Raw genomic sequence first — 19,865 nt, 5'->3', positions numbered from 1 at the left:
GTTAATGCTTTATAACTTTTCATTTTTGGTTAAAACCATCAAAACCCTATAAAATTAATAGGGTTTTATGGTGCTTCCCAGGATGTTTTGCAGGACACAGAATGGGCTCAGCTTTTCCACTGTTTAGAACTTCACATTATTTTGTTAAATTTAAAACATAATCAGCAATCAGTTCTATACTTACATAAGCTACATTTTTAAACTTTTGATTTATTCCATTTTCGTATTTTTGCAAACAAATCAGAGAGAAGAACTTCTTCCAATAAACAAATAATCCAAACTTCCATTTTTTAAACAACTTTGTATCTGTCAAACCAGAATTACTAGTCACAACACATAACTAAAATTTCTTACTCAGATCTCTCCTTGCAGAAAGAAAAAGAAGCTGCTGAAATCTTCAGAACAAGTGAGATGTAATAGTATTTCACATTTTTATATGCCTTCACTGTGTTCAAAGAGCTGAGCATATGTTACTCTAACAATCCTTCCATCAGTCTTGTATTGAGGGCTTAAGCTCAGGGATGGCAGCTTGCATGAATGAAGGAGTTCGTGGGCAAACCCACATTCGAACCTGGCTCCCACCTGTCTTGCTGAGGGAGAATGAATCCCCCCCAACAGCCCCATATCAACTCAGGGGCACAGACTGTTGAGAGGGCAAAAACTGACAACTGTGTGGGAGGGAGAAATACTTTTATATATTAAATTGATTCTTCCCATGGTTGTACTTGACGTAGCCAGAAAGACATTGGCCATGCACAACAGAGCAGCATTGGCAGAATCAGGGTAACCCTGAGGGCTGAAGAACATCTGAAGGGGGGGGGGGGGCTAAGGAAAGTGAGAAACTGAAATAGACTCAGAGTCGAGTGTGAATTTCAAGCTCTTTATTCAGCTCATAGCAGCAATGAATGAAACTTTCCCCAAAACATCTAACTATACGTTATTTACACAATGGGCTCCGTGTGATTGGCTAATTCCGGGCTGCTACTGTAAGCCAATCAGGTTGCGGATTCACCTTCTCCAGAAGCCTGATTGGCTGCTCCTGGAGGCCAATCAGGTTACTGAGTCATTTCATCCAGGAGCCTGATTGGCTGCTCCTGCAGGCCAATCAGGTCGCTGACACACTTCCACCTGGAGCTGGATTGGGTGGCTCCTGTGGACCAATCAGACTGCTGCATTCTGGATCCTATTGTTCTAGGATGCAGCTCAGTACATAAGAGAAACTTTCCAAACTGCCCCATAAAAACTGAATGGCACAAAAAGGGGGAGAGACTGGGAAGGGGAGAAATGTCAAGCAGGAGGAGAGGGAAGAGAATGGAACAAAGGGACATGCAGCTATACGGGGTAGAAAGAACCACTTTCAGTTTCACAATGAGGTCTTATTTTCAAGTGTCCCCAAGGAGAAGCGAGAACCAGCAAGAGAAATCCATGGGAAACTGGATTTCACTTTATAGCTGGGATGGGCACCACTCCGGAAACCCCCCAAAATAGCAGCAAAGAGAATAGTTCCTGATCTTTCTCAGTTCGTATTTACTGCGAAACATTTTTAAAAAGTAGCCCTGCTAATGCAAAGTTCAAAGCAAACACCATTCATTACCCCAAAACTGCAGGTTGGGAGGGTTGATGCTGGGACAGTGTTATTTACCATAGCTCTGTGGTGCAGTTCACACAGAATACCACAGCTCAGACTCATATGTTGTCTACACACCAGACTTTTGTCCAGTGCTACAGGAAATCCCCATTTTGCACAAGAGTTGTGTTTCTGGCCCCTGTGCACATTGGGAGAGTGTGCATAAGCCCGCTTTGCCCCATTCCATCCTCTCCTGGGTCCAAAAGGACCCACACATTGGCAGTCACATGTCAATTAACACGTGCAAGATGGTTGCTGCCTGTCTTAAACCCCTACTGCAGGTTGTGGGGTTAGCCTGGAACTGATAGAGCACTATACAGCAATATGGTAACGTAGTTTACTGTATGTTGCCCAACTGCAAGTACAAAAGCCAGGCTGAGAGAGGGTAGCTTCAGCAGCCCTGCAAAATTGTAGGCCAGAGGTGAGACATGAATTGTCCTCTCTGACCTCACAGAAGGCCCAAACAAGCATTGTTCTGCCCGGACACTGAGGTCCAGTGCCGAGGGCCATCTGGTGGCTCCCTCGCTACGAAAAGCCAAGTTACAGGGAACCAGGCAGAGGGCCTTCTTGGTAGTGGCGCCCGCCCTGTGGAACGCCTTCCCACCAGATGTCAAAGAAAAAAATAACTACCAAACTTTTAGAAGACATCTGAAGGCAGCCCTGTTTAGGGAAGCTTTTAATGTTTAATAGGTTATTGTATTTTAGTGTTCTGTTGGAAGCCGCCCAGAGTGCCTGGGGAAACCAAGCCAGATGGGCGGGGTATAAATAATAAAAAATTATTATTATTATTATTATTATTATTATTATTATTATTATTATTATTATTATTTAATAGCATGGAGAAGTCTCATACTCAATTGTCTTCCATGTGTACCAGTAACGTAAGGGTAAAGGGACCCCTGACCATTAGGTCCAGTCGTGACCGACTCTGGGGTTGTGGCGCTCATCTCGCTTTATTGGCCGAGGGAGCCGGCGTACAGCTTCCAGGTCATGTGGCCAGCATGACTAAGCCGCTTCTGGCGAACCAGAGCAGCGCAAGGAAACGCCGTTTACCTTCCCGCCGGAGCGGTATCTATTTATCTACTTGCACTTTGTTGTGCTTTCGAACTGCTAGGTTGGCAGGAGCAGGGACCGAGCAACAGGAGCTCACCCCGCCGCGGGGATTTGAACTGCCGACCTTCTGATCAGCAAGTCCTAGGCTCTATGGTTTAACCCACAGCGCCACCCACGTCCATGTGTACCAGTAGCACTTCCCAAATATTCAAAACCTAAAAAACAATCAATAAATGTGGCACATGAAGACCAACCTTTGAACTAGGACTCTGGTCTTTAATGCTAACTTTTTAAGCACCCTGAATCACAGGCCCACACCTGTAACACACCTGAGCGCCAGGGATACTGCAACATTTTGTTGCAGGGACCCACTTGTTCTTTCTTGAAATCAATCTGAAATCAAGGCAATGTTTTAGACTCTTGAGGAGGAGGCCCTGACAGCATGCAAAGATGATCCTTAACTACACAGTATCTTATTTCCACTGTTTCCCACTTCCTAAATCTCATTAATTCTGTCCATTACTGCTAACCATGCAACACTGAAGTTTTGAATTACAGCAAAAGCACTGTGCTTCACTTGAGGTAGCATACCTGGGGACCTGTGATATGCAAGAGGCCTGAAACTGCAGCTGCGACAGAGTCATAGCCTGCTCGTTGAAACTTCGGACCTGTTTGACCATAGCCTAAAAAGAGAGAGAAAACAAACTTAAGAAGAACGTACAGGGCAGTGGTAGTGACTAACCTTTTTGGCAAATCAAGATAGTGTGTGCTAAATAAGTTAAGAGGGGAACCCATTTCTATCAAGTTTCCCATTTTGAAATTAATAGATTTCCTAGGCAAGCAGGCATTCCATTTGGCTACTGTTATCAATGAAAGCACATTGCTTTGCAACTAATAGAGCCATTATGCAACTTAAAGCACAACACAAAACCTTAGACCATCCACTCCACAAGCCTCTTGCGCTGCTAAATTATATCTACTTAAGAGACAACATTTCATCCAGCTTCCTATGTACACATGCAAGAATATTATGATGTATATGAAAGGAGGTCCCACTCATGCATAGGGTTAGGCTGCAGGAAGCTTTCAAAGCTTTCCAGAAGCAAATAATAATAATCACTGGGACACAGCAGCATTTCCCCCAAGAGATAGAAAGGAAAGTCCATGCTATTTGATATTAATAATCAGAAGTCCAAAGTATGAGATCATGCTAGACTACCAGCACATTCTGGTACAAATGCTGCAAAAAGGAATAAGGAATATATATATATTTGCATAAAATCTGCATACACTAATTTCTATTTATAGATGTACATTTTAAAATGGTTGCTGTAATTTAAATAGCTGCTCTTCCAGTTGCTGCTTCTATGCATTTTAAAGGAACAAGCAGCAAAATAAATGTACACACCCCTCACAACTAATATATGTAATGCACATAAATTTTATGCCCTGGTACAAAGTACATTTTGTTGTATGGAGCTGCCCCAACTCCCTAAACAGAGAGAACACAGGGACAGGGTATCACCACAGATTTAATCCAGAAAACTAGATCTCTCCACTTAATGACAAATTAATAAGAAACACCTTTAGACTTCTTGTTCTGCCGAATATCAGTTTTATCCATTATGAACAACCAACATCTTTATTTAATAAAGATTAATGAACTAAGCAAAGAAACATGAGCAATGCTCTAGCATGAGAAAAACCAAACTTAAAGTGAGGCATTGCATGCATCTTTATAATTATAGGGCTGCCAAATATGCTAGAATAAAATATTGAGTCTAGAAAATGCCTGTCACATGTTGAGCATCATGTACCAAACAAGCAGACCTATGTGCTATTGAACAAGGGCAAGCCAAACGATCTAAGCTTCAGAGATGGCTTGTGACAATTTTTAAATTATTATTATTAAAGATTTTCTGGGGTTAAAAAAGTACATCACATTTTCAGATCACAAAGTCCTTTCTACAGATCAGTTATATTCAACGTGAGACTTTAATTTGGGTGTATTTTGGATATGCACTCCATATTCAGCCTATTTTAAATTGCCACGTCTCTACTTTGTGATATTGTTCCTCAGAAAGTTGGTGCCATGCCCCCCCCCTTACATACAAAACATTATTTGTAGCCTTCATTGACTTCTCATGTTCTAAACAATAAACTGAATACAAAATGTTATTTATTTTAAAAAATTACATGCCGCTTAACTACAGTAGTCTATAAGCAATGTACAAAGTTAGCATACACACAAAAAACAGTTACAACTGAAAGAAATTTTCAATTAAAATACCTGCTGGAATCATCTTTTTAAAAAGTATTCCATCTGTTCTTCCTCCTTGTGGACCATGCAAGAAACTCTGCAGCTGTCATTTTAAAATTATGGGTTGGTTTTAATTACAGTGGTACCTTGGTTTACAAACTTAATCCATTCCGGAACTCCGTTCTTAAACCAAAGCGTCCTTAAACCAAGGCATGCTTTCCCATAGCAGCGGGGGACTCCATTTACAAATGGAACACACTCAACAGGAAGCAAAACATGTTCTTATTCCAAGGCAAAGTTCACAAACCAAAACACCTACATCCGGGTTTGCAGCGTTCTTAATCCAAATTGTTCATAAACTAAGCTGTTCTTAAACCAAGGTACCACTGTACAGTCATGGGAAAAAGAATGTGAAACCTCCTTGAATTCTGTGATTTTACATATGAAGACATAACAACAATCATCTGTTCCTTAGCAGGTCTTAAAATTAGGTAGATAAAACCTCAGATGAACAACCACAAATGACATACTGCATCATGTTATTTAACAGAAATAAAGCCAAAATGGAAAAGCCATGTGTGAAAAACTAAGTACAAATTATTATTCAATAGCTTGTTGAACTACCTTAAGCAGAAATAACTTGAAGTAATCGTTTTCTATAGGACTTCTATGGAAGCAGTAGGGGTGTACTTTGTTTTTCACACACAATTTCTCCATTTTGGCTTTATTTCTGTCAAATAAATCATGACACTGTGTAATATGTCATTTGATGTTCTTTATCTGAGGTTGTATTTACCTAATTTTAAGACCTGTCTAAACCACAGAGCCTAGGGCTTGCTGATCGGAAGGTCAGCGGTTCGAATTCCCATGATGGAGTGAGCTCCTATTGCTCGGTCCCTGCTCCTGCCAACCTAGCAGTTCGAAAGCACGTCAAAGTGCAAGTAGATAAATAGGTACTGCTCCGGCGGGAAGGTAAACGGTGTTTCCGTGCACTGCTCTGGTTTCGCCAGAAGCTGATTAGTCCTCCTGGCCACATGACCCAGAAGCTGTCTGTGGACAAACAGTGGCTCCCTTGGCCAATAGCACTCATCACGCTTTATTGGCCAAGGGAGCAGGCGTACAGCTTCTGGGTCATGTGGCCAGCAGGACTAAGCCGCTTCTGGCGAACCAGAGCAGCACAGAAATGCCGTTTACCTACTTGCACTTTGACGTGCTTTCATATTGCTAGGTTGGCAGAACAGGGACCGAGCAACGGGAGCTCACCCCATCACGGGGATTTGAACTCCTGACCTTTCAATTGGCAAGCTCTAGGCTCTGTGGTTTAACCCACAGTGCCACCCGTGTCCCATTTCTATATTTAGGGAAGGTATTAATAAATCCTTAGTACATAATGTATTGATAGCAAAACTGCTTGCGGCAGCAGGCTATAAATTGCATGTCACTTGAAGGAGTCTAATCATTTGTCTGTAACTTCATCTTTTTCTGTTGACCTCAACAGCTTTTTGATGTGTACACTACAAAGGTTCCGCACTACTATGTTGTTACTATTCTTTTTTAAAAATTCAAGGGAGGAGGAGGAGCAGGAGCAGGAGAAAGACGCAACTCTCTGAACTGTGCCCTGAAACTAATAATCCACACAAGTGTACCAGAGCACTTGTTAACATGATCCAAAGACTCCAAAGAGTGAACTGGAGTAATCTAACGTGAATGTAACTGGGGCACCTGTTGCTATAGACAGAATAGACATCCTCAGGGATAGATGCAGCTGGTGCCCAACTCAACTGGGCAAAGGCAGAAGTCCCACTATGTGGGCAGGAACAAGGCTGGATGCAGAAGGAAGCCCAAATGGCAGGCCTGATTCTTCAATTAAATTGCCTTTCCACAAGACAAGCAATTATCTGTTTCACAAAACGGCCTCCGTTTAAGTCTTTCCCTCTCACACCTTGTTTTCTGTTTCTTGAGGGTGGGGTGGGGGGGTCACTTAGATCCCAAAGTCTTATCTGTGTGGTTTTTTCCCACTCAAAACTCTTCCAGTTGATAAAACTTTTATTGGTGGAACTCCTGAAACACAGCATGGGTTGCAGCAAGGCTTCTCGGCTGCTTTTCAAGTCCCCTCCAAAATGTATGCATCAGAAACTGATTCTGCTTATCATCAGAAATATCAAAGCACATTTGGTTTCTAGTAACCCTAAGAAATAGCATCTATATTAAAGTCCAGTGCAGCATGCCAAGCAAGTTAGCTCCTTAGCAGAACAGGAATGTTGTTTATCTCTCTCTGCCAATATGCATTACCAGATGTACAGTTTCATTTAACACTGAAAAGAAGCAAATCAATTTGAGGAACAAAAGCAGCAGGGTATGATTCAGAATTCATTCATCTTTAATTCCCATACCATCCTTGTTTGTTTGCAATGAAAACACACACTATTTATTTAAAGTTTAGAAAAGCAATGCCCTATTCGTTTTTCAAAATAAACTAAATTTTCTGTGTCTTCCATTTCTCAGGTACATAATTCTGCACACCGCATAACTTTACTGCAAGTTGGAAAATAACACATATAGAATCTGCTTTCTATTGCGTATTGGGTCATCTGCATGAAAGCCATTTAAACCCTCAAAATGTAGACTTTAAATAGCCTTAAGACATCTTGTTAAACGCAGAAAATAATTTTGTTTCTTGAAAATCAAGTTGCTTCCCACTTGCAGGTACTCGGAAATCATTCTTTGTTGGGATACCAGCCATGGTTTTATTTGATTTCCAGATAATTGATGAGAATGATGTCAATTAAAAGGGGGCAGTAAAATTGGTGCAGAAGACTGGCTATGTTATTGGTGCAGAAGCCTGGCTGTGCAGGCTTTCTTCCCTACAGCTCCCCACTGAGTGTTCTTGCCCATGTTTGAGCATCCTGACAGGAGGACAACCCAGCACAGGATCACATGGTTCAGCTAAAGGCCAGCCCCACACCAAGTCGCCCAAAAACTGTTAGGTGCTGCCAAACCGAGCCCATACACCCTGACCTCCCCCCCTTCCTAGAAGGCACTCTGTCCATGTCTATCACCATCAAGAATTCCTGGCTTCCCATGAGCGGCTTTGCTCTCCCCATCTCCAACCATTTCCACCCGCCTGTATGTCATGTCATGAGAAAGAAATTAAATTTTAAAAAGCTGTTTCATCCCCTAACGAATAGATACCTGAAGGAAGACAAAAAAGCCTGACGACATGCAAGTCCTCAGACAATCCGGAATTAGATGGCGAGAAATCATTTTAGGCTCTTGGAGATAGCATTGGATGAGTACTTTTTGCCCCATGTCGCCTGAATTATGGGATGCCCCAGGGCACTCTCTCGTCTTGAATGCTACTTATCAGCTATGTGAAGCAGTTGGGAGTGGCCATCACGAGACACAGAGCGAGATGTCATTACAGTGGTACCTCAGTTTAAGGACAGTCCTGTTTAAGAACGATTCGGTTTACGAACTCCAAGTAGCAAAACTAGTAGTAGTGTCCCGGTTTGCATACTTTACCTCGGTCTAAGAACGGAATCTGAACGGTGGAAGGACAACAGCAGTGGGAGGCCTCATTAGGGAAAGCACACCTCGGTTTAAGAATGGTTTTGGTTTAAGAACGGACTTCCGGAATGGATTAAGTTTGTAAACTGAGGTACCACTGTAGTACACTGATGATACTAACATATAAGGCCAAGTTACATGAGAGACTGCCTTATTACTTATGTATGTGGTAGTTCACTGGGTTCTGCAGAAATTTCCCCTTAAAGTCCCCCAAACAACAAAACCCAGCTCCACAGCATCTCAGAGCAGGACTCTCCATGTGGCTACTCCTGTTCTGTGGAATAGCACCCCTGTTGAGATATGACAGGTGCCTATTATATGCACTTTCCAGAAACAATCAAAGACATGGAACTTCTAACAGTCCAAGAAGATGGGTTGAGCTTTCATAGCTAATGGTGAGAGGTGCTCCTCAAAAGGGCTAGAAATCTATCTGGAGCTTTTGGAATGTAATGGCAAGCCTTGGAAGTGGAGTGATTCAGACCAAGGACCCCCATGGCTGTTATTTTAAAACAGTTTTAAAAGCTGGCAGTACTTTTTCACTGCACTGAATCTAGTTGGGACCTTGGTGGATCTTTAACTGCAAATAGAACTGCCTGTTAGATTATTTGTGCATAAAAATAAACACCTTTGGAAATTATCCTCCCTGCCTACCAAGAATGTGTTGGGAGATTCCATTCCACCTTTTGTTGCAAACATGGGATTGTTGCGTGTCACATGTCTGTTTACATTCCAGCACAGACTGCTGGGTCCCGTGAGTGGAACTTCCGCTCAGTGTGTATTGCTTTTGTTGTTGAGTCTCCCTCTGAGAAGATGGCAAGGAGAGATGACATGTTTCTTTGTTCTGATTTATGTAAAATAAATCTGTAGTATCGTAGTATTAGTATGTATCCACAGCCTCAGCCTCTTCTGTTGTGCAGTTTTTACTCTGCTATGTATAGTGTGCTCAAGGCAGCAAGCTTGAGTCGCTGGTTTACGTCACAGCCAGAGGTTGATGAATCTCCGCAGCGTGAAGGCTGAAAGGGAGACGATCCAGCTGGGGGCTAGCCAGCTGGCCTTCTGACCCCAGGTGCCGACATCGAGGTTATGGGCCCAGATCCGAGGCTTTACACTGGTGTAGGACTGCTCTTGGCTGCTGCAGCATTCCAGGAAGGAATGAAGTATGTGGATTTTATTTCGGCCGCACCAGCAAGAGACTTTTGAAGTCCGTGCCAGGCAATTAAAGCCGACAGAAGCAGGCACTCCTGATTTACGAGCTGACAGATAAGAGACTGTAATTGACTGTTTTCTGGGGATCAAAAGAATGCAGCACTACACCTGCACGTATCACTGCTTGCAGGAGTAGCTGCAGCTTCCTCTTCACCTAGAGCAGAGTTTAGCAATATCTTTGCAAGAGACTCCCTACCCCAGGGGTCTGCAACCCGCGGCTCCGGAGCCACATGTGGCTCTTTTACACCTTTGCCGCGGCTCCAGGGCGGATACTAGCGAGGGGAGGAGGCGCACTGTGCGCCCCGACACTCCCCACTGTGGCGGGCGCTGTACTGGCTGTGACGTTGCATGGGGGCAGTGCGTGCATTAGTCACGCACCGTCCCGACGTCACCTTCCCGCTCGCCCGCTACATTGTAAGGGGCATGTACGCTGGTCACTGTTTTGAAGGGGAGTGAAGAACACACACACACAAAAAGGTAACTTGTTAATTTAACGTTTGATTTCTATGAGGAGGAGTAATTCTGAGGGGTCAAACAAAGAAATAATTTTTAAAAAGTGATAAAAAAGTTATTTTTATAATGACGAGTATTGCAGCTCCCAGTTTTTTTTTCTTCAGAAACGGGTCGAAGTGGCTCTTTTTGTCTTAAAGGTTGCAGACCCCTGCCCTACCCCATGTCTACCCCCTTCCCAATCTCATTACAAGTGAAGCCAGCAAGAGTGTTCAGCCAAAGGATAAGGAACCTGTGGTCATCCATATGTTGCTAAATCCCAACTGCCCTCAGCCCCAGCCAATGTGGCCCAATGGCCAGGGGTTCTGGGAGCTGCACTCCAACAGCATCTGGAGAACCACAGAGTACCCATCCCTGAATTACAGCAACGTTCTGGGATTTGCTTGTGAGCAAACATGTTTTAGACTCTGCTTTGTACATTTTGCCAGTACATCCTTGCAATTCTTCAGGGTTTACTTTCCACAAGACCACACCAGTGGGCTGTTCAACTTCATGTTCCACCTTCGAAAAGTTCGGCTCTGTGCTTCAAGGGGGTCTGAAGAGGACGCTGATAATTGACGGAAGTTGATGTAAGCCTTTTCCACTGGGGTTTAGAGTGCTCTAGCTAATGAAATACGGAAATGCATAGACTGAAAGAGGTTTGCTGATTTAACTAAGGTTGCCTGAGTTATCCAGATTACCTGAAGTTAAAAGCAGATTCAAATTTTCAAGCAGGTACGTAACACTGATAATGCTACTGTCTTAAAGGCAAAGGATCTTCTGAATATGATGTATTTCCTTTCCCCCCCATCCCGACACACAATTTTCTTTTCAATGTTGCTTTCATTAGGTGTGTCATCGCTTGGAGATGACCCTCTAATGGTTGCCACCTCTTCATAAATGGATCTACTTTCCTTCATAGTTCAGTCTCTATTTAAAGCAGCCCGTACCAGCCATCCACAAAAGCAAATTTTTTCTGTGCTTTACGTTAACTGGACAAACACAATAAACTTAAACCAACCTCAACCACCCAGCTGTCAGAACAGATCAAAGTAACGCTACTTCTAAGATTACCCCCATCAGTAACTAAGCCAACCTATGAGCAAGAACAGATGGACAGAGCCCTGAGAGCATCACCAAGCAGTAAGGCTGTTGGGATGTATCATGGCAATAGGAGCACCAGAGCAATCACCAGCGCAGGGGGCTATGTAGATTCAATCAGGATTGTTTAGATAAGAATTCCAAGTTTAGTAATCAAAATTTCCAAAAGGAGTTCATATTTGGGTTATCTACACATAAATTATTTTCTCACACAGGACCTTTGCTCTCTGAAATGCTCCTTGGATTGTCAACAATCACCACCTTAACTCTTCGATTCCAAACACTCACTTTTGGGGTGGGGGATTGCACTGAAAACAATTTGATTTGTTGATGTTGATGCAAATGTTGTTCTATTTTACAATTGTTTCAATCCTAAAATAAAAACACAATGTAGACAACCTTATATCGTTAAATCAGTTACTATTCTTCAGTACTTCCCCTGGGGCCAGTGGCAATGTCATGTTCTCAACCCTTTAACCTGGGCTAAGGGAGAAGAAATGGGATGTAAAATTACTTGGTCCTTGATCCCAGGCCTCGCCTTACATGAAAGTCACTCCTGCTAGACTTAACCAAGGTTAAGGGTTACATCAACGCTACCCATGACCATGGCTAATCCTAACCAAGGTACACAATGTATTGGCTTTATTCCCACTCCCAACCTGCAGAGGCAGCCCAAGAGGACACCATGCTCCAGGGTTCATCAATGGAACAGCAGCAGGTGCACATCTACCTACTAATGTCTTCCATGAGGCTTCCAATAGGACCCCAGAGCTTCCCCCTTAAGCTGCAGCAGCATCCCTTTCCCAACTTCTGAAATTAGGCTTGGCAAAGGCCTATTGTAGCCAACAGAACATTTTATCTTGGAACTTTGAAGTGTCAGGCATAGCTCTAATGGCTTTAGCCCAAACGTAGCAGAGTTTTCCTGCACAGCGAGGAAGCTAGTTGAGGTGGAAATGACTAGTCAGCTAGACTCAGAATAACTATTTACAGGATTTATTAAAAGGAAAAATAAAACCAGCAGAGTTTCTGCATACAAAACAAAGCAAAATAAATCCTTTCTTTCTCTCTCTCTCTTAACCATACACAGCACTTCTTCTCCTAACACACCCACCTAACACAAACTGTGCTAGCATTCCTAGATAACAGAGTTGAGTGCTGGTCGTTAACCAATCAGAGTAAGTAGTTTCTAGGTCAAGCAGACCTTGGCTTTCTGCCAAGAGTAAATTGACACTGCCTTGAGTTAATTGTGTGAAGCCAGAATCTGTAAGTTTTCATGAGAATCAATTAACAGAAACTGAACATTTTATGCAAGCCTAATTGAGGGGACGCGGGTGGCGCTGTGGGTAAAACCTCAGTGCCTAGGACTTGCTGATCGTATGGTCGGTGGTTCAAATCCCCGCGGCGGGGTGAGCTCCCGTCGTTCGGTCCCAGCTCCTGCCCACCTAGCAGTTCGAAAGCACTCTTAAGTGCAAGTAGATAAATAGGAACCGCTTTATAGCGGGAAGGTAAACGGCGTTTCCGTGTGCTGCGCTGGTGCTGGCTTGCCAGCTGCAGCTTCGTCACGCTGGCCACGTGACCCGGAAGTGTCTTCGGATGGCGCCGGCTCATGGCCTCTAGAGCGAGATGAGCATGCAACCCTAGAGTCGGACACGACTGGCCCGTACGGGCAGGGGTAACTTTACCTTTAATTGCAGCATATGGGACGCGGGTGGCGCTGTGGGTTAAACCACAGAGCCTAGGGCTTGCCGATCAGAAGGTCGGCAGTTCGAATCCCCGCGACAGGGTAAGCTCCCATTGCTCAGTCCCTGCTCCTGCCAACCTAGCAGTTCGAAAGCACATCAAAGTGCAAGTAGATAAATAGGTACCACTCCGGCAGGAAGGTAAATGGCATTTCCGTGCACTGCTCTGGTTTGCCAGAAGCGGCTTAGTCATGCCGGCCACATGACCCGGAAATGAGCGTCGCAATCCCAGAGTCATCCGTGACGGGACCTAATGGTCAGGGGTCCCTTTACCTTTACCTAATTGCAGCATGGGGGCATAGTGAGGAGAGATGCAACCGAGGGAGGCTTAAAATAAGGCTTTGATTGGCTCTAATAGGAGGTGAAATGTCAATTGTGCTCACTGTGCCCATGTGCCCGCAAGCCCAGAAGAGCTGGCAATGCCTGCCAATGGTATCAAAAACTGTTGGCATATCAAATTGATTATTGATCAATCATATTATTGATCTTTGGGTGCAGTTTTCTAAACATCTGTGTATTGACACCTTATCTAATGAATTAGCTAGCCCATTTTGTCCACTAAAAGGCAATGGTACTGTGCTAATAACCTCACCTAAGTCAAGTTAACGCAAGTCCACTATGCCTCATATTATAGGAACGGAACATTCTACCCAATATCATGTTAAAAGACACCCATGGTCTGTTTAAAAATAATACAGTGGTACCTCGGGTTAAGTACTTAATTCGTTCCGGAGGTCCGTTCTTAACCTGAAACTGTTCTTAACCTGAGGAACCACTTTAGCTAATGGGGCCTCCTGCTGCCGCCACGCCGGCAGAACACGATTTCTGTTCTCATCCTGAAGCAAAGTTCTTAACCTGAAGCACTATTTCTGGGTTAGCGGAGTCTGTAACTTGAAGCGTATGTAACCTGAAGCGTATGTAACCCGAGGTACCACTGTAGTAATAATAATAAGATCTAAGAGCAATTGGGTACCTTATGCAAAAGTATCAATGTCTGAATTACATGTTAAATTTACATGGATCTCCAAAGCAGCTGTTACATCCGAAGAAGGCTCCTTATCATGGCTAAGACATTGGATCTAATGCTGTATTTCCACACAGCATTTAATATAGTACTCTCTTCTCCATTTTGATCCCACAACTTCCGTCTGGATTCTTTCTAAGAACCAAATGAACAAATGTTTTTGATAATGAAGAAAAGGCAAATGTGGTAGGGTCCATGCAGGGGCAGCAGGATGGGAATCAAACCACACGCACAAACACCTTAATATTTTTATAAGTGTCCCTTTAAAATGTGTTAGTTCAAAGTGAAACACATACACGTTCCAAAGCTAAAGATAATAATTATGTCTCCTGATAATGTCACTACGTGGCTCATTCTAAAAGAAAAGTCTCCAAACAAGCAATTAGCCTGCAAATTACTGAAATTTTGGCTTATTTTGTGTATATAAGTGAGTATGTGTGTTTTAAATCCTTACATGCCAAAAATATATTAATTTTTTCTTGCATTAAATGAGGAATCCTGTCCTTCTAATAGAAATAATCCTTTTGGGCTGGCATAGTCTCTCTTGGGATAACCACAAACTTGGGAGGCATCAAAGCAGACGTTGGGCTAGACTTTTTGGCACCAACTATTCTCCCTACAGTGGCATCCTAGAGTCACAATGACAGCACAATATGAGAAACCTTCAAAGCTGATGCAATGAACAACAGATATGTGACAACAACTGTCTATATGAATAGGAAAATATCCAGACCAGAAGATATGCTATAGAAGAGAAGCTATATGTTGTAAAGACACAGGGAGCGAGGGGAAAATCTGTTTTCATACAGAGGAGCCCCTCTGGCTACCTCAAACTTTTGTGAAGCAGCAACCAGACCACAAACTGAAACTGAAAGGTCAGAAACGGCACGAGGTCAAAGAGGATGCTCCATAACACAAAGGAACCATGGACAAAAACAAGCGCTGCCCTGGCTTTGCTCACCTACAACAGTGCTGCGATATCACAATGCTTTGTGGAGATGAAACAAGACCTAGACTTGTTAAAGGGCTACTAAACCCAAAAGCACCATAGGAGGAGGAAGCAATAAACACTTACACATGTGCTTAGCATTAGCTGCCTGGAGCTGCCTATAGGTAGACGTGGAAACTGAAACAGGTACATAAGCATCTGGACCAAAGATGACAATTTAGTTACCACTATTGTGCCATGTACACGAACTACTATTTTTAGTGGTTAACAAATGAAATGATTCATCATTTAATAACCAGCAGCTCCGTTGGAACAGCCAGGCTACTTCCTTGAGTTTTGTGAAATAATTCACCAGCCCCGATAGTCTTTCTCAGGAAAGAGAGAGATCATTTACTCACGTGACAATGTTACAGGATCCAACCAAGGCCCTCACACAAGCACCTCTGCAGCACCATGACCATTCTTGCATTTGCAGCCTGACTGGCACCTCCAGGTGAGGGCCGTTCACACACAGGCATTTGCACATAAACCAGAGTTCAGCACAGTCTTTGATAACCTGGTGCCCACCATATGCTGTTGGACTACATCTTCCTTTTAGCCCCAGCCTATATGAGCATCCCTGCTAGGCTGGTGGCAGTTTCAATCTAACAATAATTGGGGGGCATCAGTTTGGGGGAAGGTTGGTTCAGTGGTTAGTGGTTTGAAGCTGGCTTATTTTGAAACTGACCAGTGTTTGTTTTAAACCGTGATCCACAGTTTACATGTAAAATTAAGGCAACTTTTCTGAAGTCCTTTCCCCAGGCTACACAGGAGGGAAGGTGGGATTGCAGAAGCTGCAGGCTTCAGGAAGACTTTTTGCTCGTGTACATAGTGCTTAAACCATGTGTTAGCATAACATGAAGACATGGTCAGTGTGGTGATTTTGCATGATTAGAGCAGCCCAAAAGCAGCCTGTCAGGGTTTCAAACAGCCCCAGCATGAAGAAAGAAGTTCTCAAAAACGATGCCTCAATACAAAAGCTGTCAGGCTTGCAGCTTCACGCGACCCTTACAGAGGCCTGGATTGTACAAACCGGGTTTCCTACATGGCATCAAGAGTTTTGCAAGCTGCATCATGAGGAAGGGTAAGCCAGTTGTTTCGTAAGAATCAAACATGGCGCTGGTAGGCAGAACCAGCATTATGAGAAAAAAGCCAGATTCCAGCCTTGGCCTGAAAGCAGTGCGGGGGAGTGGGGAATAAAATAAATTCCCCAGCTATTCTTCCAACTGGTTTTCAGGAAGGTGGGGCCAGAGAATGCTACGACTATTTCCACAACTAACACTCCACTAACCAGAATGTAAATGAAAAATAAAAAGCAGATTTTTTAAAAAAATGTCTTTCTTTCCCTTCAAAATACCAGAGAGAGAAAATAAAATTGCTGAATACTTTATCACTGAGGTGTAACGCAAGTTAAATACCTGTTATTGAACAGTAAACAATGTGAGGTGCAATCTTGTTAATGTCTTCATACCCCAGGCCCATTTCAGCCAGTTTCCCAGGGACATAATTCTCCACAAAAACATCACAAACAGCTGCAAGCTGGAAATAAAAAGGTGAGGATGAGTCAGACTCTTAATGAACTTCCAAAAGGTCAGCAACTTCACAATGTAATTTAATTTAAAATTTCAGTAAACAAGACAGTTCTAGCACTGCGGTGGTACCCAAGTCAAAAACCAAAAGAGCCTCGCTTAATTAAAATTTACAATCCTGCACGAATGCTTTTTACACCCTAGGCAATTACACAGCAGACATGATGTCTGCCTTAGAGGGGCAGATTCTCCAGTAAAATATTCAATATGTCAGATGTATGTTGCCACATATGACTGTGGCAGTGAGTTGCCATAGGAGCTGTCTAAGCATAACAAGGGGCAAAACCTACATTGTAATTGTCAGTTACTGTTTCAGGAACAGGTGCAGAAGAAACAGAAACATCAATTTACTTTGTTTTGCTGATAAAGCTGGTGATATTGTCAAAACACTTCATATATAGGGTATCTTTTTCAATGGTGTATTGGCTCTTGGAGATCTGAAATTCAAAGACCTGAAATAATCAGCTGAACCCTTAAACAAGACTGTCGCATGGGAGACCATTCTTCCCCAGCTGGGGTGCAGACGAGAGGGACAGGGTGGAAGGGACAGATAACAGCCTTGAGCAGGAGGTTACAAACACCTTCTGTTTCCATATGCAGCTCTGGGGTTATACAACAGGTGCAAAGGTTCTTGGTCATTTTATTTGTAAACTGCCTTTCCATAGTTCAAACCATACTCAAGGCGTACTCAAACCATACTCAAGGCATACTCAAAGCAATGCCCCAGCCCAAAAATCATCAGCCCCATTCAAATATGTCCTTATAAAATAGCATTTATATCTACTCTACCCAGAGCATACATGTCAACAAAGAGTTTGTGAGTATTCATTTATTGGAAAGGATGTTTCTATACTTGAGTACTTTAAGTATGAAACATAAACATTAGCTATGCAGTACATGCCTTCCTCCGATTTTGTACTATTTGGGCTGTGCAAAGTTCAGTTATTAACACATATTAACACCTGTGTCTCTACTTTTCTTCCTCCCCCCACTAAATATATGCAATGAAGCTATACATCTAGGTTGTAATGAATTTGGGTTAGACCAAATGGGTTTTGGGGATCTCCTCCTGTGGATTATACAGCTGCAAGATTGGATTGTGTGGAAGAAGAGACTGATAGCAAAGAAGCTAATTTCATCCTGTTACATAAACAGCCTAACCAGGTCTGTTAATTATCTAACTTGTAATGTAAACTAGGACAGTGAGTTGCCAGAGAAAGGAATAGCAAGATAGCCTCCTGCATGTAAGCAGAAAAGGGCAAGCCTCACTGGCTGAAAGAGGTGTCAGCAAGGCATTTGTGTCTGAAAGACGGCAAAGGACAAAACAGACCGAGAGGCCGGACTCGCTCTCTGTTCCGGATCCAGTGCTCAGGTTTTGGAAAGCAAGCCCATGGCCCCCAAGGCTAAGGGGAAAACCGATCCATAGAAGTGCTGATGCCATGACCTTTCCTTCTTATGCTCAGCCTGTACATATGATTGTATAAATAAATATTATAGTGCTGAAAAAGCCAGCAGTCTCCGGTGACCTTCATTGCAAGGAAATGAAACTCAAGGCCCTGGGACACTGAGACATTGAGATCTCTTACCGCTCAGAAACTGGGGTGCACTTGACAATATTATTTAGGATCAGCACCAAATAAGTTTTGAAGCCTGGTTTTGCCCTGACTGTGCCTCCTTTGGCATCTGAGATAGATGCAACAGCCATGTGTGTTGTCCGTTGTAAGAATGGGACTCCATCTCTCAGGGCTAACACAATCAATCCCACAAAAGCACTCTAGCACCCTACTATTGCAGGAACACCCTCCTGTTTCCCATAGCCCAAATGCACTCTCCCCTCCACATAAGTAAACGTACAAATATTAAGGTCAGATTTTGTTTAGAAGCGACCTGTTTTAGATTATTTTAAATTGGCCAAGAAATCATTTTCTGAAAAATATCATATATCTGGCTGATTAGTATGAATACACTGGAACTGGTTTCTGTAAACTGGTGTCATCATATCAGCAATCACAACCATTATTGCTGTAGCTTTTGTGATTGTTTAGCTACACTTAAGGCTAAAAAAGAAACCAGGCCAACAAATATGTTCTTCCATCAGAAGAACAGATGGGAACTTAAAACAACAACACTGTACACCACTTAGGCAAAGCTTTGTTGCTGAAAGAAAAAGAACACATCCTTATGAGCTTTGTGTAGCCAGAGAATATCTTATGGATGTGAATCATGCTTGAATGAACAGCATCGCATGCAAGCGTAGAATGCCTATCGTTTACAATTACTCCACATTCTGATTTTTTTTTATGTCATTCTTACATTTTGCAAGCTAGACTAAACTAATCAAATTACTGCAAAGCTAAGACAGTCAGAAAGAAAAATAGAATCATAGGTCAAAGCAAGAATGGTCAGGGTCAAATGAGTATTTGGCTGCAATCTTAGAAGCTGCGGAATTATTATTTTTAAATATCTATATTATTATCGTTTCCCAGAACATCTACTATTTAATGAGTTGATGGTGAATATATTTGACTGCTCCCATTTGGATTATTTCATCTGAATCTGTTGTGAAGGACAACTTGGATATATTTTGATACCGGTAGAAAAGTGATTTGTCCATTGGGGGCTTCTTGGGCTCTTCCCATATCTCTGTGTCAGACCAGCAGCCAAGATGAATCAACAACAGAGAAATACTATTTTGTGACAAGGTTCTGGAGCCTCCTTAATCATTTCAATCAAAATGGGGAAAGTTCCCCATAATTCAAAGACTGAAGAGTCTACAGATAAATAGGAAATTGACAAAAAGTGAAAAAAGAAACCAGATTATTTCTGTGGCTTCTGATCTATTTTCTTGCATGCCAAAGGCATTTTGTAATCTCTGCCAGAGCAAAAGAAAATGAAACTATCAGTTCTGCTTCCTTTCTTCCTAGTATTCAGCCTTCTCACCAGTGAACAAGCTCTCTGAAGCAATCAATCATTCCTTTTCAGCAAACACAACAACGCTGCAGTGCTCTGACATCAAGCAACTAAACTGATGCAAAAAATTATGTCATTCTGCTACATGTGTAGACTGACTTTCACATGTACCGTATTTTTCGTTCCATAGGACGCTCCGTCCCATAGGACGCACCTAGTTTTTTGGGGGGAAATAAAGGGAAAAAAATTTCCTTTATTTTCCCCCCCCCAAAGCAGGTCGGGGAAACCAAACCAGGTCGAGGAAGGGCGCTG

At 42.8% G+C, this 19,865-nt stretch overlaps 1 protein-coding gene across 9 annotated transcripts in view; it reads right to left on the bottom strand.

Annotated features, from left to right (window-relative positions):
• Positions 1 to 19,865, bottom strand: part of SUGCT (succinyl-CoA:glutarate-CoA transferase) — a 312,430-nt gene that overhangs the window by 263,381 nt on the left and 29,184 nt on the right. For all 9 annotated transcript variants that reach the window (XR_014557045.1, XM_083706370.1, XM_083706374.1 and 6 more), the window contains exons 6-7: positions 16,473 to 16,593; positions 3,272 to 3,363 (exon numbers count right to left, since the gene is read on the bottom strand). Coding sequence is in view for 8 of the 9 variants with exons in the window: in XM_083706370.1 (XP_083562496.1) it covers positions 3,272 to 3,363; positions 16,473 to 16,593 (213 nt within the window). In the remaining variant the exon portion in view is untranslated. The remainder of the gene's footprint in view (positions 1 to 3,271; positions 3,364 to 16,472; positions 16,594 to 19,865) is intronic.

This window comes from Podarcis gaigeae, assembly GCF_964106915.1.
Source record: "Podarcis gaigeae genome assembly, chromosome: 12".
Taxonomy (NCBI): Eukaryota; Metazoa; Chordata; class Lepidosauria; order Squamata; family Lacertidae; genus Podarcis; species Podarcis gaigeae.
The sequence above is the reverse complement of the archived record's forward strand: the minus strand, read 5'-3'. Positions and strand labels throughout refer to the sequence as shown.